Source organism: Rhinatrema bivittatum, chromosome 6, assembly GCF_901001135.1.
Source record: "Rhinatrema bivittatum chromosome 6, aRhiBiv1.1, whole genome shotgun sequence".
Lineage (NCBI taxonomy): Eukaryota > Metazoa > Chordata > Amphibia > Gymnophiona > Rhinatrematidae > Rhinatrema > Rhinatrema bivittatum.
Genome location: NC_042620.1, coordinates 30,158,318 through 30,179,682, shown reverse-complemented (window position 1 = coordinate 30,179,682; position 21,365 = coordinate 30,158,318). Strand labels below are relative to the sequence as shown.

The 21,365-nt window shown below is 43.5% G+C and overlaps 1 protein-coding gene across 2 annotated transcripts in view; it reads left to right on the top strand.

Annotated features, from left to right (window-relative positions):
* IQCB1 (IQ motif containing B1) overlaps positions 1–3,527 on the top strand; it is a 113,708-nt gene extending 110,181 nt beyond the window's left edge. For both annotated transcript variants that reach the window (XM_029605207.1, XM_029605206.1), the window contains one exon: positions 1,386–3,527. In XM_029605207.1, the coding sequence (XP_029461067.1) occupies positions 1,386–1,615 (230 nt within the window). In that variant the 3' untranslated portion in view covers positions 1,616–3,527. The remainder of the gene's footprint in view (positions 1–1,385) is intronic.
* The last annotated feature ends 17,838 nt before the right edge of the window (positions 3,528–21,365 follow it).

Sequence of the window (21,365 nt, the reverse complement as noted above, 5' to 3'; positions counted from 1 at the left end):
GCACACTGTGGCAACACAGGAACACTCATGTATGCTCAGAAAGATCTTATTTGAGAAAGCAGACTCCAACTTGGCGCCATCAGATGACTTCATCCATTTGTATGGCTTGCCACAGAGAACACCAATTTACGGGTAAGCAACTTCACTTTACATGGTTGTTGCTGCTTGCAATATTAAGGAATGGTTTCATGTAGCTTTATAACTGGCTGAAAACATTCATTGTATAATCTAAACAAATGCTGATTTGAAGTTACAATTGTATGTTTACACCTGCTTGAAAACCTGTTTGGTTTACCCAGCTATTTGCATGCAACATTGTGATTATTTAATTATGATGATAGAGCAGATAATGCTGGATTGAGTGGCATTTCCTATTTCAATTGCAAAATTGGTGTTTCTCCCATGTAAACATGGGTGGGATGATGTTTAGAGAATATCTGTTTGGAAGCCCCTAAAGCACAAACCACACTCAGAATAGTGTCTCAATGTTGATTTATTAATTCAGTGTTTCCCAACTCTCTTTTGGAAGCACACCCATCCAGTCAGGCTTTTAGGATTGTGCAGTGAATATGTATGAGATAGATTTGCATAAATTGGAGACCCAGGATATACAAATCTATCTCATGCATATTTATTATTGATATCCTGAAAATCTGACTGGTTAGGTGTGCCCCCAAAGAGGATTAGGAAACTATATTAATAGATATGGCATTAACAAACATGCTCTGACGTGTGATGTACTGCATATACGAATCAACAAGTCATTTCAATCAGGGTTGCAAACATTCACAGTTGAGGCAAAACTTACATCCAGTTCACTTATCCCACTCCGGTGAGTTTCCATAGTAATTCCTCTTCATGGACAGACACAGTCAATACTTGAGTCACAACTTCCTCTTACAGGATTAACACAGAGCATCAATACTTTCCCATCCCAAAAAAACAGTAGACACAGGATTAAGAGCTCACAAGGCTTCCACCAGGATCCCACACTGTCATTTGGCCTTCTAACCTTCTAAATGTCAGGAACTCCTTCCTTGTTTCCCAGCATACCTTTTGAAATCTCTGAAAACCAATCCAAATCCTCAGGAGCAGGGTCATATAACAGGTTATCAGTAATATTAACCTGGGTATCACAGAGATATTCTGATGCTCTGCACACAGTATACCAGTTTCAAGATGACCTCAATTCAAAGCCAGCTGTAGCACCTTTTGCTCTAAAAGAGTTAAAATGATTTACCCTAAGGTTAACGTATTAGAATGCAGTGGCAAAGTGAGGCTCCAAATTTGATAGTATCTGTGTTCTGCAATAACCTCTATATCATATCTTCCAATCTCTCTAAAATAAAAAAAAAAATACTATCTACTTTTCTCTTTGTGCATAGGTGCTCCAAACCTGAAGGAAGTCACAGAAAAGCATCTTGAAGTCTTTACAAGCCGTTCAGTTCCTGTGGCAGCTAAAGCCAAACAGTGCCATAACACTATGCTGAAATATACTCGCTGGCCATGGTGGAAGAAGCTAGGAGAAGAATTCATGGATGATGAAGTAGTTCCCAAAGAATTGCCAGCTGTAGAATATGGGACACTCTATATAGGTGGCAGTAAGCCATCATAGATAATAGGAAGACCAAATTAGTATTTGTCAACTCTTAATTACACAATACATTCTATTGTGAAATTTTAAATATATTTAATATTAGCTGAAAAGACTTCATAAAATGACAGGGCGATATGGCTTCTGAACCTGTGTCTCCTTGCCTCTTACCTGTGGCACTGTTTGACTACTGGCCTGTGCAAACTGCTGGTCCTCAGAGCCATATTGTCCATCATGTGACCTCCATGGGCTGTTAACCTCCTCCAGTGTGCCACTTGCACTACAACTGGGAAATCCTGGGCTCATTGCAGACACTGTACAGCAAATCCACCTCTCCATTTCTCAGGCACGGCCAACTCGAACAATCGACAGCATGTAGCACTGTGTATTCTCCGTGGACAAGCAGGACTAATGTTATCTACACAAATGGATCATGTCATCAAATGATGCTGACAGTGAAAACATGCTCTCAGAGCTCAGAAAGATCTAGAAGTCTTTGTGAGCATGTGCAGATGTTCCTGCACTAGCCTGTGAGCTCCTTCAGTCTCTCTTCTGCTGAAGAGAAAGGACATGTTGTGCATGTTGTCTCAAATTTTGCTACTTTTTTGGTTCAGAATATTTTCCAGTATGTTTAATTTCTTTTCTTTGTTTTTTCTTCTTTTCCTAGTTAGCAAGCTCTTGCTAAAAAAAAAAAATTCTTAGCTACTAGTAGTTTGTCTCAACCATGTTGGGCAAAATACCCTTTAAGAGGTTCCAAAAATGGGTCTATAACATGTTGAGCTTAGATCTCCATCACATTTGTTTGCACTACCTTGGACCTGCCCAGACCTGACAAACTGGGTCTTGCAGACAGATGTCCCCTTGAGCACTCTAATATAGAAGCCTTAAATTACATCATTTCTTACTTCCCTGCCAAAGAAAAAAAAAAAAGAAAGATCTTAGAGACCAGTACCTAACTATATTCGATTAAGTCTATCTGTTCTCAGTATCTCGACACCCCTTCTCATAGGGGACCTCAGAAGGAGAAGAGGAAAAGACCTAGGCACCAATCACTCCAGCATAGATTGAAACAAACACTGCCAATACTTCCTTGGCACTAAAGGTATCTGCTCCAGCATTACTCGGAGCAGATCAGACCTTGGCGCCATGAACCTCAGTTGCCTATGTGCCATATTTATCAGTATAGAAAGCTCATCGGCGCCATATCTACATTCCTCAAAGCAGGGAGATGTAACTTCAAAATGGCAACTTCTATTCAGTGTGTAATAAGGATTTCCCATGAATTCTGATATCAGAATCAGACACTTCTGTATTGTACTTCCTATTATTCAGGAACGTTAACCATTCATTCAAAAAAAATTGCGGCTTCAATTTATGCATCAATATTTCAAAGATAGCCAGCCATTTCTCCACCTCAATGGGAGCCTGATTTGTAGACTTTTACAAATCAAATAGTCATCCATTTCTTTTTTCAACAAAAGAAAGAAGCCCTCCAGGAAAAATCACTCTGTTCCAGTCCTGGGAGTCAAATAATACTTTGACTCCCAGGAAAATTCTGAATCTTCTTATGGCTCTTCCTTGTACCATGTTCAAGACGAGTTTTCAGATACTTATCCTGAATCGGCTAGAAGATGTTGCTTATCCAGCTTTTCTTCAAAAGAGCTTCTGTTCCTTTCATAATGGAAGAACAAAATGAGTCTAGAGAGGACATTTTTGGGGTTGTTAAGAACAAAACAAGTTTTGGTGGTTCCAATCCACAGGGCCCTTCAGTCGAGAATGTAGCAAACTCTACTATTTTCTGCTGTCAAGAAAATTAGGTCTTAAGTATAAAGTGCAACAAAGTCCTGGCCATAAAAAAAAAAGATCAGCTGCTACATGAATCTGTTTTTGTGGAATTGTCATTTATAAAAAAAAAAAAAAAAAAAGCAAAGCGTTTAAAATCACATTCAAGAACACTTCCAGGGAAAGAACCAAAACTACTGTACTCTATAGCTAAGAGTTTTTCAGTCTTCCATGCTAACATCCATAATTCTAGCCTACGAATTTTTTATGGCCCACCACAGGTATAATAGTTTGTAGAAGTCAGAAGAAAAGTTTGCATAGCATCCTTCAGAATCTCAAGACTTAGTCACCCTGTACCTCAGTGAGGCAGAGGAGTGTGCTAAACATCTGATCTGTTCCTCATATCAGATACATGATACAGTGTCAAGAACAACCATGTTAGGAGCAAGAAAATAGGCTTGGCTCAAGGCATCGGGCCTCCAAAAGGATGTGCATGAGAAATTAGCTGATGCTCCTTGCCCAGCAGAAAAGGTGAAAAGACAGTAGTTTAATAAACGATCATTGCTCCACTCTACAAACACTGACAGCAGTTACGCTGACCAGTAACTGCTCACAAGGAAATGCCAACCACCTCTATACAGAAGGCAGTACTTCTATCGTCACAGGAGAGTCCAGTCCTCTTCCCACCAAAGGACACATTTGCAGGAGCAACAACAAAGCAGGCAGCACACAAAGGAAAGGGTTCAACCAAGAGCTGTTTAACAGTCCTCACATAAATAGTCTTCTAGTTTTTTACAACATGCCGATTCCCGTTCATGCCAAGTTAGAAACTCTTCCAGTGGGCAGGACTTTGATTTTTTTTTCTTCCTAATGGTCCCTTGTTACAACAAATTCCGTGTACTGAAAATTATAAATATATGTTATTGCTTCAATGTTCAAACTAGAACCCCTCACAGTCCACCGTTTTCCCAGAACATTTTTCCCCAGCAGTTGGAAATTCTGCAATATGAACTTGTAACTTCCAGGAGCTAGAACGGTACAGCCAGCACCAGACTTGGAAAAGGAACAAAGGTTTCTATTCCAGATGCATTCTCAACCCAAAGACAACAGGAAGCCTGCATCCTATTCTAGATTTCAGGAATTGAAAACACCTAAAAAGAGAAAAATTCAGCATGACCTTGTTGGGCCACCATTTTTCCTCATTTACAAATCAACAGCTGTTTAACTTTGGATTTGAAAGATACCTATCCCCACATCTCCACTCACAAGGATCACAGGAAATATCTGAAGTTCAAAATAGGAGAATATTACCAGTACTGTGTTCTCAGTGCAACAGCACTGAGAGTATTCAACAAATGGCTAGTAGTCCTGGCTGCTTGTATAAAGAACAACAATAGTCTAGTGTCCCTGTATTTGGAAAACTGTCTTATTTCAACCAGAAGTTTACAGGAGATGAAGAGGGCCATTGCTTTCATTCTTCTAACCTCCAAGCAGTAAGCTTTAGGATTGATTTTTGGAAATTGTCTCAGCTGTTTGTTTCCTTTAACCCAGAAAATCAGGGAGTGTTGGTCACTAAACAGTCTCTTTCCACATGGATTGCTGACTGCATTTCTTTTTGTTATACTAAAGCAGGCATCCTCCATAGCAAAGGAAAAGTGCATCAAATTAGAGCTGCCACAACTTCCTTGACATAGCTTTGCTCTGCTTCTATTGAAAAACTTTTGCAAATTGGCAACTTTGTCCTATCTATACCTTTACAAAACACTACTGCCTTGAAGCCACTGGGCAAGGTTGCAGTTTTGGCCAAGCAGTACTTAAAAGCTTATTTAACTAAATTGCTTCAATTCTTCCCCCACTCTTTTCATTCTGGGTTGCAAATCCTTACTGCCAAGTTAAGAAAAACATTTCCCATTGCAACCCCTTAGCTCAGGAGTCCCCACTTGTGTGGCTGACATTAGCACTGCTTGTCCATGAAGAAAGCAAAGTTGCTTACCTGTAACAGGTGTTCTCCACAAGCAACAGGACAAATCAGTCACACAATCCAATCCTCCTCCCCATAGAGTTGAAGTTTAGCTTGTAATAGAGTTGAGGCACTGCAGGGGAATACCCCAAACATGCTCAGAAAGACTTCTAGGTCCAATGACGTTGCCCACTTGTTTGGCTGAATTGCCCTGCTGTCTACGAAGAACACGTTACAGGTAGGTAGTTTTGCTCTATATTCAGTCCACACGTGCACAGACCAGCCAAAAAAGACCAGTACCAATTGCCTTTTTATATAGAGAGAAACCATATGTCATTAAAGAATGCACAGCACAAATATGATCTCAGCAAAGTATTAAACACCTGATAGATTAAGGGATGAAAACAAGACCTCAGAAATGAGCAAAAAGTAAAAAAGACTAATTGCCAAGCTCTCAGTCACTGGTCCAAAAGAATGTATCATGTTGTCTTATTCCAGTGAATCAAAGCAGAAGCACTGTAACTACGGTGAGACACTGAAAGTAAAGTTACTTCATCATGACATTATGAGGACAATGAACATACTTGTCATGTGATTCTGATTCATTACGCATAAAATGGAAATGTCAAAAACTGCAAAACAAAATATCCTCGCCCCTCCTTTCATTCTCAAAGAGTTTGGTTATTTTATGATGCAGTGAAATAGGCATTAACATGTCTTAGTTTCCAAGAGCCCCAGTCTCTAGTGATGCATTGCACACTACTGGAGCCAGTATCTCCATTGTTTTGTTTTCTTGTTTTTCATCATTACTGATTGCTTTGTTGCAGTTGGTGATATTGAGAAAGCTGAAATCTTGGAAATAGATGACTAGCTGTTTGTTGAGAAAGGAAGATCTAGGAGATAATAAAAGCAAAGTGGCAAAATGCCAGTACTGTTAGAAATAAAATCCATTTTGCATTTTTCATGATCTATATAAAAGAAAATTGACCACTTCTATAAAACACTGTGAACAAAAGAATGTTATTTTCATATTAGCATTATCACTTGTTTCAAAATTAGACTACTCATAAAGACCTATTCACAGGTTAAAATACAGAACTTTACTGTGTGAAAAATGGGATATGATCTAACAATTAGTCAAAACTTGTAAAAAAATAAAAATAAAAAGTATTGCATGTTTTGTACACTGTTCTTGTAGCTGTTGAGATAGTAAAATATTTATAGACTGAGTGTTGGGGATTTATCATTCAGAATTGAAGGTAATTTTCTTATGCCACTCTTTAGAACTTTGCATTTGATCAGTGGCATTTAATATCATGTTGACTCCCTTCAAAGTACTGTGCCTTTTCCATTATACTAACTTAGAAAAGCAGAGATGCTGAGAGATTTTTCTGACAGTATTTACTTAATAGTTATTGCACAGGCAAGTATATAGAGGGACAGATTTTTAAAAAGTACGCCCATGCATACTTTTGTTTGCGCGACTGGCGCAAACAAGAGTACGCCAGATTTTAATAGATACGCGCGGCCTCAGAGGGAACTTTCCTTCCACCCCCCTACACCTTACCCTCCCTTCCCCTACCTAACCCACCCCCTGGCCCTATCTAACCCCCCCCCCCCCCCCAATCTTTGTTTGAAAAGTTACGCCTGCTCCATTGGGCTGCTGGCTCGCCATCACCCGACCCGGGGGCTGGTCCGGGGGCCTTGGCCACGCCCCCGAACGTTGCGCCGCCCTCCGACACGCCCCCCCAGCAAAGCCCCAAGACTTACGCGCGTCCCAGGGCTTGCGTGTGCCGCCGAGCCTATTCAACATAGGTTCAGCACTCGCAGTGGGAGCTTGGGGCAGGTTTTTGGAGGGTATGCGCGTATCTTACGTGCGTACCCCTTTGAAAATCTGCCCCAGAGTGTTTTTATAACAAAGGAAGGAAATTTTTAACAACCTTAGACCTGGATTTTCTAAGGTCGCAGACCTTAGAAAATCCGGCAGAAGCGGGGGTCGGGCCTGTGAAAGCTGGCAGCGATCGCACCTCAGTGGTGCGATCGCTGCCGGCTTTTGAACCCAATAGCGCCATCGTAAAAGGTGGTGCTATTGGGCACATAACTGGCGGCGAAAAGGGCCCTTTTCGCATTCAGAGAGGTCTTCACGACGTGTGCCCTGGTGCCACCCCAACTCCTCCCCTTCCGGTGCGGACGCCGCCCAGAACCCGCCCCGATCTAGGTATCGCACGCGAAAAGTCCCTTTTAGCGTGCGATCCCTTTTGAAAATGACCCCCTTAATCTCAGAATGAATAACTTATTTTTGCAAGTTAAAGGCCTTAATGTGCATTGACACCAGAATGAAATGTAGTGCATTACTACAGAATACTTTACCTCCATGCATTATTAACTTTTACTTATCTAACTCATAAAATAGAAGAGAATTTCTAATTATACAAATAGCTGAATTTTTAAGGTGCAAGATGTTTCAGAAACATTGTGTAAACTGAACTTGCAAATAACAGGAAGTCAAACCAAATAATTACAGGCTCAAGGTGAATCCCTGTGAATAGAGCTGGCTATTCTCTATTTCTGGTGTGTGGTAACTGGAGCACTGTAATGACAGAACAAGCAGTTGAGGTATCCAGTGGCGGTTTTATCTGGCAAAAGTATTCCACCACTTCTAATGTATAATCAAATGCACCTTATTCTCTTAGTAACTGACACTTGTACTAAGAACATGAACCTGAACTTAGATTTTAGGAATAATTATGACCAAAAGTGAGAAAAATACAATGCCAAAAAGATAACGTGCTCTTCTTTGGTTTACATATAAATAAAACTGGAGGTTGAAAGACCATAAAGTCCACTGTGATGCCATGCTTCTTCTGTAGGAGGCCTACCCAAATAATTTCATTTTGTGTAAAAACTTACTAGCTGAATATTAGTGTGGATAAGCATTGTCACTTTTTTATTCATTTACATAATATAAAATTTGTTTTATTTAAATTGTATTCCTTGTTTCTCATCAAGACACCAAAGTATGTTACAACAATCTAATATAATAAAGCAAGAATAAAATACAATCAATAATAAAACATCTTACCATCAAAAATAAAATAAAAGTGATAAGCTCATGAACACAACATCCAGAAGGCCCTAATCATTCACAAACCAAATCCCTTCAACTTAACAACTCTCCAGAGAGTCATGATTCTGAAATCTCAAATAGCTTCAGTCCATAATTGAGGTCTGTAGTAACAGTACAACATGTAATGTATACCTCCTTCATGGAAGGCAGAATCAGCAGTAGTTGCGAAAAGCATAAGCATTTAATGGGTTTGAAATTACAGAGAAATTACAGGAATCCTAGGTGAAGACATTTAAAAAGGAGTAATAGAACCTTAAATTGAATTCTCATCTCAATAGGTAACCAATAAAGATATCGAAGAATCGGCAAGATGTGATCAAACTTTCCAGCATTCATCAATAATTGGTCTGCTCTGTTCTTAATCAACGGAGAATAGTCCCTGGCAGTCCATGATATACAATGTTACAGTATTCTAATTTGTTGATAACAAGATGGTGAATTGTTTTTAGATCGGTAGTTAAAAGGCAGGGATGTAACTGTCTTATTTGCTTGAGGTGGTAAAAACTGAACTAGAGAAGATACTTGCACTTTCATAAACTATGTACTATTCAGTTGCATCTCCAAACTTACTACTACTTCCTTAGGATAAAGAATAGTGCCGCATAATTCTGGATTCACTATCAACATATTGTACTTGCGGCTAATCCGGAGGTAAAATATGTTAGCAGTGTATCCAGTATTATCCCAGGACAAGCAGGATGCTAGTCCTCATATATGGGTGACATCATTGATGGAGTCCTATTGCGGAAAACTTTCTGTCAAAGTTTCTAGAAACTTTTGACTGGCACTCTGAGCCCACTGAGCATGCCCAGCATGTCATGATATTCTCAGCCACAGGGGTCTCCCTTCAGTCTTTGTTTTTCCGCAGTGCTGTTGGCATCGCGGAGCAGGAGCCTGAGTGAGTTTTCTCACGGTTTGTCTGATTAAAAATCAGATTTTAAAAGCATTTATTCTCTCCCTTATCCGGGGTCTCTCGTGTAACCACCGGCCGGTGAGTAAATTTAGTCTCTTTTTTACTCTGAGTAAAATTTTTTCCTCTCACGTTTTCTCTCAATTTCATCGATGGCTGTCGGCGAAAAAATATGGCCACGGGATTTAAAAAATGTCCCAACTGTAATCGGACAATGTCCATTACAGATCCACACCTCAAGTGTGTCCTTTGTTTATGTCAAACATACGACGTAACAACCTGTCCCAAGAGTGCTGAGATGACCGCGAAGGGAAGAAAGGCCCGCCAAGAAAAGATGGAGCATTTATTCCATCTACAGCTTTTGCAATCCCCTTCCACATCGACTCAATCGTCTCCGGCCGGAGTCTCCAAACGCATAATACTGAAAAAGCGTTGTCCTGAAGGTTCAGGGGATCATTCATCGCCAACACCATCGATAGCATCGATGAAGTCAGCGACAGAACACCGTCCGAAGCATCGCCATCGGCACTGACACCCATCGATACCAGAGGCATTTCTCTCTCCGGAGGAATCGACCACGAAACGGCCTAGACTCCAGGAAACACCGGTGCCTTCGACGCCGAGGCCTTCACCCCATATCGAAGCATCGATCGTCGAACCCCACAGGGCCCTGTGGAAGGACCATCGACACCTCCACCACCACCACCACATGTAGCTGCTCTGCCTGCACCAGCTATCACGGAGGAAGTGACGGATTTCATCCGTCAAGCAGTGCTCCATGCTTTGAAGGATCAGCAGACGTCGATACCGGTGCCCGCACCGAAGCCAATGCCCGCACCGATGCCGGCAATCCTGCTGACGCCGGTGCCTGCACCGATGCCGGTACCACAACCGAAGTCTATACCGAGGCGACCATCAATGCCGATGCCCGACCCGATACCATCGATGTTGATGTCACCTGGGGCTCCAGGACATCCAGAGTTTGCACTGTTCCAGCTTCTAATAAACAAATTTGATGGAAAAGTCTGTGCTCTTCCATCGACTCCATCCAAGCCACGAGAAGTCCCTGGATGGATACCTTTAGATGATCCATAGCCAGATCCTTCAGGGCTTTCTCGTCCACCATTTTATTTTCATTTATTAAAATTTATTAATCGCCTACCACAAGAAGGCCTAGGCGATTTACATCATCAACATACATAATAAAAACATAAAATTAACATGTACTATAATACACAATTTTCATTTGTTTCACAGAAACAATAGAGATCAATATCATCTAGCAAAACAAATGAACAACCAAGGTCTTCTCCAACGTCTCCACATCAAGACGACCCGTATGATACCTGGGACGACAGACATACAGACACTTCTTCTGAAGGATTTATGTCTGATCCTTCTCCTCCAGAAGAACAAAAGAAATCTCCACCGGAGGATTTATCCTTCACAAATTTTATTCAGGATATGGCAGACACCATACCGTTTACTCTGGTAGCTGAAGAGGACGCTAGACAGCAAACACTGGAGGTCCTCCAATTCGTGGACACTCCAAAACAAGTCTTGGCTATATCTGTCCACGAAGTCCTCCTAGACTTCCAGCACAGACTCTGGGAGCACCCATGCTCAGTACCATCCATAAATAAGAGAGTGGACACCACTTATTTGGTACAATCTGTCCCCGGCTACCAGAAAGCACAACTGCCACATCAATCAGTTGTTGTGGAGTCTGCACAAAAGAAATCTAAACAGATAAGGCTTCATTCCTCCACTCCTCCAGGAAAGGATCATAGATTATTGGATTCCCTGGGCAGGAAAATTTATCAAGGAGCCATGCTAAACACAAGAATTGAATCATATCAGTTATACATGATGCAATATCAGACAAACCTGTGGAAACAGATGCAAGATTTTTCAAATTCGTTACCACAGCAATATCAAGAAGCAGCCCAAGCAATCATACACAAAGGACTTGAAGCTGGCAAGCACGACGTCCGATCCACTTATGATAATTTTGAAACGGCCTCCAGAGTAGCGGCCTCTTGTATAAGTGCACGTCGCTGGGCATGGCTTAAGGCCTCTGACCTCAGGCCTGAGGTCCAAGAAAAATTGGTTGAATTGCCATGTGTGGGCGACAACCTTTTTGGCTCTAAGATACAGGATGCTGTAGCACAATTAAAGGAACACACAGAAACCCTGCGTCAACTGTCATCAGTTCCACAGGACTCTGCTACACCATCATCTCGCCGACCTCCAAGGAAGGAATCTCGACGACCCTTCTACAGACAGAGGCATTATTACCCTCCAGCATCAAGAGGCAGATTTTCTAGGCCGCAGCAAAGATCTCAGCCCAGGCAACCTAGAGCTACTAGGCCTCAACCTCCGCCGCAGACGGGACCGGCTGCAGGCTTTTGAGGCCATCACCAGAGACCAAAGCTACCTCTACAACCCTCAACCAGATCTACCGGTAGGAGGCCGAGTATCCTCCTTTTACAACCATTGGGTACAAATAACAGACCAATGGGTACTCTCAATAATATCTCGAGGTTACCAACTCAATTTTGTCTCAATTCCAAGAGATTTTCCTCCAAAACCTCTCACTAAGCGAAAATCACATAATTCATCTACAAGTAGAATTATCCACCCTTCTGAGAGCCAGAGCTGTAGAGCCGGTGCCCCGGACTCAGCAAGGCAGAGGATTCTATTCCCGTTATTTCCTCATTCCAAAGAAAACCGGAGGCCTACATCCCATCCTAGACCTCAGAAATCTCAACAAATTTCTGAAGAAAGAAAAATTCAGGATGGTTTCTCTAGGCACACATGCTTCCATTTCTTCAAACAGGAGATTGGCTTTGTTCTCTGGATCTTCAAGACGCTTACGCTCACATTCCAATATTCCCTCCTCATCGCAAGTATCTGCACTTCATGGTGGGTCATTGACATTTCCAGTACACATTATTACCATTCGGACTTGCATCAGCTCCCAGAGTATTCACAAAATGTCTGGCAGTAATAGCAGCACACTTACGCAAAGAAAGTGTCCATGTCTTTCCTTATCGAGATGACTGGCTCATCAGAAGTCAAACTCAACAAGGAGCTCTGGCTTCCCTTAGTCGAACAATTACTCTACTTCACTCTATTGGTTTTCTCATCAATTATCAAAAGTCCCATCTCATTCTGTCTCACCTGCTTCAATTCATAGGAGCAGAATTGAACACCATACTTTCAAAAGCTTTTCTACCCGAGGATCGGGCAGAGACACTTTCCCTATTGGCAAATTCGCTACACTCAAAGAAACAAGCAACAGCTCATCAGTTTCTAACCTTACTAGGCCACATGGCCTCCACAGTTCATGTCAATCCTATGGCAAGGCTAGCCATAAGGGTAACCCAATGGACTTTAAAATCACAATAGATCCATGCCATTCAGCCACTGTCCTCTCCAATTCAAGTGACCCACCAGTTAAGGTCATCCCTACTATGGTGGGCAAACAAGGACAACTTGTGCAAGGGCCTGCCCTTCCAACAACCAGTCCCACAGATAACTTTAACTACAGATGCATCCACCTTAGGTTGGGGAACTCACATAAACAATCTCCAAATCCAGGGTACTTGGACAAAACTTGAAGCAACATTTCAAATCAATTTCCTGGAACTTCAAGCTATACGTTATGCGCTACATGCGTTCAAGGACTGCCTTTCACAGAAGACTGTTCTGATCCAAGTGGACAACACAGTAGCTATGTGGTACATCAACAAACAGGGAGGTACGGGCTCGTATGTCCTTTTTCAAGAAGCCACTCAGATTTGGGACTGGGCCCTAACACACTCAATGTTTCTCTGGGCCACTTCTCTAGCGGCCACTTCTCTAGCGGGCATCCACAATGTAGTGACAGATCGTCTCAGTCCAATCACCCGAGTGGTCCCTGGATCCCTTAGTAGCGACCAGGATCTTTCAACATTGGGGACAACCAAAAATAGACCTCTTTGCATCACACCTGAATTACAAAGTGGACAAGTTTTGCGCTCTGCACAGAGACACCAGCCAGCCAAGGACGCTTTTGCTCACCCTTGGAACTCAGGCCTTCTATACGCGCATCCTCCGATACCACTCATAACCAAAACTTTAGTGAAGCTACAACAGGACAAAGGGTCCATGATACTTATAGCCTCGTATTGGCCTCGACAAGTATGGTTTCCCAACTTCTAGACCTCTCAATCGGAGATCCAATTCGCCTGGGGGTAGTTCCCACTCTCATAACTCAGGATCATGGTCGATTGCGCCATCCCAACCTTCAATCCCTATCCCTGACAGCATGGATGTTGAAAGCATGATTTTACAACCACTCAATCTTTCAACCAATGTATCTCAGGTGCTTATAGCTTCACGTAAACCTTCAACACGAAAGAATTATTCTTCAAAATGGAAAAGGTTTACTTTGTGGTGCATGCAAAAGAGTATTGACCTTTTCTCCTGCCCCACAACTTCTCTACTAGACTACTTATGCCATCTTTCAGATTCTGGCCTCCAGACATCATCTGTAAGAGTACATTTAAGTGCAAACTCTGCTTACCATAACAAGATGGGAGATGCACCAATATCCATATATCCTCTTGTCAGTAGATTTATGAGAGGCTTAATTCACCTTAAACCACCAATTCAGCTACCTGTCACAGAATGGGACCTGAATATGGTCTTAACAAGACTCATGCATTCTCCCTTTGAACCCATGACTTCCTGTGATCTTAAATTTCTCACATGGAAAACTATCTTCCTCATAGCTATTACATCGGCTAGAAGGGTTAGTGAGTTACAAGCACTTGTCACGTACTCACCATATACAAAATTCCTACATGACAGAGTGGTTCTCCGAACACAACCAAAATTCCTCCCTAAGGTAGTAACAGAATTCCACTTGAACCAATCTATAGTTTTACCCATATTCTTTCCAAGGCCTCATTCTCACCAAGGAGAACGGGCCTTACATACCTTGGACTGTAAACGTGCGCTAGCATATTACTTAGACCGCACTGCAGTCCATAGGAAATCCACTCGACTCTTTGTATCTTTTGATCCAAACAAACCGGGTAAAGCAGTGGGTAAACATACTCTCTCCACCTGGCTAGCAGATTGCATACAGTTTTGTTATGAAAAAGCAGGCCTTCCTCTCCAAGGGCAAGTAAAGGCACATTCAGTAAGAGCAATGTCAACCTCAGTAGCACACTACCGTTCAGTGCCAATTCTTGACATATGTAAAGCAGCAACATGGAGTTCTCTTCACACCTTTGTAGCTCATTTCTGTTTTAACAAAGAAGGACAACAAGATTCAGCCTACGGACAATCTGTCTTTAAAAACTTGTTTCCAGTTTAATCCCAACTCCTACATCCAACCTGCTGTGATCTTCGGCTGCCTCATTTTCACCAGCAATACTTCACTGTTGCTTCACTACAAAATGACTCAGCCTCTAGCTTGCTAATCACCCATATGTGAGGAATAGCATCCTGCTTGTCCTGGGATAAAGCAAAATTGCTTACCTTGTAATAGGTGTTATCCCAGGACAGCAGGATGTAGTCCTCACGAAACCCACCCGCCACCCCACGGAGTTGGGTCCAATACATTTTATTATTTTATTTTTGCTAAAGCTTATTGCTACATATGAGACTGAAGGGAGACACCTGTGGCTGAGAATATCATGGCATGCTGGGCATGCTCAGTGGGCTCAGAGTGCTAGTCTAAAGTTTCTAGAAACTTTGATAGAAAGTTTTCCGCAATAGGGCTCCATCAATGATGTCACCCATATGTGAGGACTACATCCTGCTGTCCTGGGATAACACCTATTACAAGGTAAGCAATTTTGCTTTATATCATGTGGAACAACTCTTTATCCTAAGGGAAGATAGTGGTAAGATATGCCATGCTGGGTCAATATTAGTCAGAAGTACCTGGTAGAACCCAAAGAGTAGATCTATTCCTTGTTGCTGACTCCCTGGGATAAGCAGTGGCTTTCCCAAATCTACCTGGTTAACATTGGCTTATGGACTTTTCCTCCAAGAAATTTAGCTAAACTCTTTTAAACCCAGCTATGCTTGATGCCTTGACCATAACCTCTGAACAAATTCCACAGCTTGATTTTGCATTGAGTAAAAAATACTTATTCTAATTTGTTTTAAATCTGCTATCTGCAGTTTCATGGAGTGTCCACTAGTCTTAGTACTATTTGAAAGAGTAAATAACAGTCCTCTAGTTACTCATTCCACCCCACTAATGATTTGATAAACGTCTAATATAGGCCCCTTGTAAACTGGCTAAAAGGAAACAGAGAGTAGGATTAAATGGACAATTTTCTCAGTGGAAGGGAGTGGACAGTGGAGTGCCTCAGGGATCTGTATTGGGACCCTTACTTTTCAATATATTTATAAATGATCTGGAAAGAAATACGACGAGTGAGATAATCAAATTTGCAGATGACACAAAATTGTTCAGAGTAGTTAAATCACAAGCAGATTGTGATAAATTGCAGGAAGACCTTGTGAGACTAGAAAATTGGGCATCCAAATGGCAGATGAAATTTAATGTGGATAAGTGCAAGGTGATGCATATAGGGAAAAATAACCCATGCTATAATTACACAGTGTTGGGTTCCATATTAGGTGCTACAACCCAAGAAAGAGATCTAGCTGTCATAGTGGATAACACATTGAAATCGTCAGTTCAGTGTGCTGCGGCAGTCAAAAAAGTAAACAGAATGTTGGGAATTATTAGAAAGGGAATGGTGAATAAAACGGAAAATGTCATAATGCCTCTGTATCGCTCCATGGTAAGACCACACCTTGAATACTGTGTACAGTTCTGGTCACCGCATCTCAAAAAAGATATAATTGCGATGGAGAAGGTACAGAGAAGGGCTATCAAAATGATAAGGGGAATGGAACAGCTCCCCTATGAGGAAAGACTAAAGAGGTTAGGACTTTTCAGCTTGGAGAAGAGACGACTTAGGGGGGATATGAAAGAGGTGTTTAAAATCATGAGAGGTCTAGAACGGGTAGATGTGAATCGGTTATTTACTCTTTCGGATAGTAGAAAGACTAGGGGGCACTCCATGAAGTTAGCATGGGGCACATTTAAACCTAATCGGAGAAAGTTCTTTTTTACTCAACGCACAATTAAACTCTGGAATTTGTTGCCAGAGGATGTGGTTAGTGCTTAAAAAAGGATTGGATAAGTTCTTGGAGGAGAAGTCCATTACCTGCTATTAAGTTCACTTAGAGAATAGCCACTGCCATTAGCAATGGTTACATGGAATAGACTTAGTTTTTGGGTACTTGCCCGATTCTTATGGCCTGGATTGGCCACTGTTGGAAACAGGATGCTGGGCTTGATGGACCCTTGGTCTGACCCAGTATGGCATGTTCTTATGTTCCTCTTCTTCAAGCTGAAAAGCATCTCCTTGTAAGGAAGCCGTTCCATCCCCTTTATCAGGTTTGTTACCCTTCTAGGTACCTTTTTTTATTTCCACTAACTCTTTTTTGAAATGAAATGACCAGAATTTCACACAACACTTGGTGCGATTGCAGCAAGGATCAGTTCAGAGGCATTATGATATTCTCTGCCTTATTTTTCATTCTTTTCTGAATCATAATATTCTATTTGCTTTCTAGACTGCTGCTGCACATTGAGCTTAGGTTTTCATTGTCCACAATGATTCCACAAACCTTGTCCTAGGTGGTGACTCCTCACATGGAACCAAGCATTGTGTACTCAGTTTTGGATTTTTTGCACTTATCCACAGTAAATTTCATCTGCCATTTAGATGTCCAGCCCCCTGTCTTGCAAGGGCCTTTTGCACTTCTCACAGTCTGCTCATGTTTAACAACTTTGAATACTTTTGTATACCTGGCGCACACCATTATTTACCTTTTGCATTGGTAAAATTGGCCATTTAATCCTATTTTTTCCTATCTTTTAACCAGTTACCAAACCACAATTATATCGCCTCCTACCCCAAGATTTTTTAATTCCATGAGGAATCTCATGCAGGACTTTGTCAAATGCCTTTTGAAAATCCAGATATACTATATTAACTGGCTCAGCCTTATCCACATGTTTATTAGGACTGTAAAAAAAAAAAAAAGAAAATCCAGTAAATTGATAAGGTTACATTTTCTTTTGCTAAATCCATTTTGGCTCCTCCCTAATAGGTCATGTTTATGCATATGGCCAGTAATTTTGTTTTTTAAGAATGGCTTCTACCATTTTGCCTGGCACCAATGTCAAACTCACTGGTTTATAATTTAATAGATCACCTTGGAGCCCTTTTTAAAAATTGGTGCTACATTGGCAACCCTCCAGTCCTCAGGTTGTGTGGCTGTTTTTAATGATAGGAAACATTACTAGTAATGGATCAGCAGTTTCATAATTGAATTCTTTCAGAACTCTTGAGGTGACTACCATCCAGTCCTGGTGATTTCTTACTCTTTAGTTTGTCATTGTGACAGGGTTCTTAAGATATTAAATATCAAGGGGGGTATGTTTGAACAGCTAGAGAGGCATGTGCGGCTGGCAGTTGGCCAGGCCCTACAGGGCCTCGAGCCTCCAGGTACCGCCTGCTCCACCGCTGCTTGCTCCTTTGTTGGAGCGGCTCGACATACTGCTCGGTATGCTACCCACGCAGCCGGCTCCAGTACTCCAAACCCCTCAGCGGCCCCTGGGCGCACCGCTGCCATTGCCACCAGCCCACATACCAGTGAGTGACTCCTCTGAGGAGGAAGAGCCATCGGGCTCGATGGCAGGCTGGAGACACAAGGTGCCACCCCACCGGCCAGCTCCGGTGCCTTTCCAGGTGCTTTCAAGGACCAGACCGCATACATCGATGGGCCTTTGGCCCCCCAGAGGGTCACAGCGAGGGTGAAGCCCCCTACAACCCCTGGGAGGGTGAGGCGTCAGTATCTCCCCCGGAAGAATGACAGCATTCTCCCTCCGAGGACCTCTCCTTTACAGGGTTTGTCAAAGCCATGGCCAAGTCGGTGCCCTTCCAATTATTGACAGAGCAGGACTCCAGGCACAAAATGCTTGAAATCCTGCAGTTCAAGGATGCCTCGAAGGAGGTGGTGGCAGTACCAGTCCATGACATTTTCACGGAACTAGTAACCCGCCTGTGGGAGCATCCCATCTCTGTGCCACTGGTTAATATAAAGATTGATATGGTGTACCTAATCCACCATCTACTGGGTTCAACAGTCATCAACTCCCCCACCAATTGGTGGTGGTAGAGTCAGTCATGAAAAAGGCTAAGAGGGTTTGTACCCATGCCTCAGCTCCTCCAGGGTGCGAACATAAAGCCCTTGATGCGTTGGGATGCGAGTGTTTCAGGGCACCATGCTCATTGCCCGCATAGTTTGCTACCAGCTTTACATGGCGCAATATTCTTGGAATCTGTGGAAGCAGACCCTGGAGTTCAGTGAGTGTCAGCCTGAGAATCCTCCTGGAATTATGGAGGCAATCATCCAGCAGGGCCTGGAGTGTGATAAACACGAGGTCCGCTCAGCATATGATGTCTTCGAGACAGCCATGAGATCCACTGCAGCAGACATTGGGGCCCGTCAGATGGCTTGGTTATGAGCTTCTGACTTGTGCCCTGATATACAGGACTGTCTCGCTGACTTGCCTTGTACAGGGGAGAACCTGTTTGGGGACATGATTAAGAAGGTTATAACTCAGCTGAAGAATTACCAAGAGACCCTTCAGTAATTGTCGGCTAGCACTTCCGACACGCGCCTATCAGGAACCCCTCGTGGCAAGATCCGGCATGGCCTATTGGCCTCATAAGTATTACCCGCCCACAACGAGGTCAAGGGCTCAGAGGCCTGTCCCCAAGGCCAGACAGAGACAGCCTAGGCCACTTCGGGCGTGTATGGCTTTGCCACAGAACCTCATCACAGGATTTTGACTGGTGGCGAGGAAGTAAGAGTCATCCTTCCCCGCAGGACCCTGGCGCCTGGGTCATCTCCAACTTTTCGCAGATCGATGGACTCAATCACATCGGACCTCTGGGTCCTATCCATCATTTGCCAGGGTTACCAGCTGCATTTCCAGCGACGTCCACCCTGCTCCCCTCCAACTCCCAAGTGGAGGGGAGCAGAGGACGTTAGAATACTTCTAGTATTCTGCCCTCGTTTCTGCTCAAGCAGTCTAACCTGTTCCAACCAGCCAATGGGGCAGAAGGTTCTATTCCAGGTATTTCCTAATACCCAAGAAAGCGGGTGGCCTCAGACCTATATTGGACCTGAGAGCTTTAACCGGTTCTTGGTAAAGGAAAAGTTCAAAATGGTCTCGCTGGGCACCCTGATCAACCTTCTCAAGGCAGGGGACTGGATCTGCTCCCTTGATCTACTTGATGCGTACATCCATATCCCCATTTTTCAGGCGGATTGGCAGTACCTAAGATTTCTGGTTGACGGACACCACTATCAGTATCGAGTTCTGCCCTTTGGCCTGGCAGGGAATTCATGTGTTTCCCTACCTTGACGATTGGCTCATCAAGGGGCTCAGAGTGCCATGTGCCTCACAATCGAAACTCTGGAGACCCTGGAATTCTTGATCAACTATCCCAAGTCCCACCTTCAGCCAACCATGCAGCTGGACTTCATTGGGACACGCCTGGACACGGTCCAGGAGAGGGCCTACCTACCTCGGGGACAGAGCAGAGACCTTAGCAGCTCCTGCATGACATGTCTCCAGCTGCCCACATGTCTCTGCTCGTCAGTTTCTCTAGCTGCTGGGCCTTATGGCAGTGACTGTGCACCCACATGCACCTTGGGCAATGGATGCTGAGCTTTCAGTGTTGTCAGGCTTTGTAGGACCTGCATGCTTGCGACATAGTCACGGAATGGATATGGCAATCCCCACAAACCTAGAGCAGGGTTGTCCCTTTTGGAATGCTCAGCCTCAGGCCACACTCACCACCGATGCTTCTCAGATGGAGTGGGGAACGCATGTTCTGGGTTACCACATCCAAGGTTTCTGGTCGGTTCAGGAGGCACAGCTCCTGATCAACCTCTTGGGGCTGCGAGCAGTTCGCTATGCCCTATAGGTGTTCCGAGAGCTTCTCATGAACAAGGTAGTTCCAGTTCAGACCAACAATCAGGTGGCCATGTGGTCCAGGTCTGGTCATGGGTCATCGAGAATGGTATCACTCTCCAGGTGGTGTACCTTCTGGGAGTGGACAACATCTTGGCCAATACCTTGAGTCGGACATTCAGATCCCAAAAATAGTCCCTCAAGCAGCAGGTAGCGAACTGCATCTTCTGCTATTGGGGGACCCCGGACATAGAAGTGTTTGCCTCCATGTAAAACAGAAAAGGTTCACCAGTTTTGCTCCCTTGCCAAGAGGGGGAAAGGATTGATGGTGGACACCTCGATCCACTGTGGATCAGGCTTGCTGTACACCTACCCACCCCTTCTGCTCATATACAAGACACTCCAGAAGTTGCAGCAAGATCGAGGCTCCATGATCCTGATCACTCCCTGTTGACCCCGACAGGTCTGGTTCCCGACCCTTCAGGACCTAACTGCGCACCCCCCAATCCATTCACCCAGGTCCAGGGCAGACTCCATCACCCCAACGTGCGGACCCTGGCCCTCAGCTTGGATGTTGACTGGGTGATGGTAGAGGCCCTCAGCCTATCGGATGGGGGTAACCCATGTCCTCCTGGAATCCAGAAAACCTTCCACCTCAGTGCCATAGGGTCATACCATCGGGGTTCGGATGGTTCTGCAATTTCTTGCCATCTGCTCATGGGCCGGTTCATGAGGGGCTTGCTTTAATTGAAGCCTCCCATTCATCCGCCAGCAGTTTCCTGCGATCTCAGCATGGTCCTCTCGCAACTCATGAAACCTCTGTTTGAGCTGTTACATTCTTGTGATTTCAAGTACCTCTCATGGAAAGAGATCTTCTTGGTTGTGGTCACATCGGCTCACAGGGTAGGTGAACTGCAA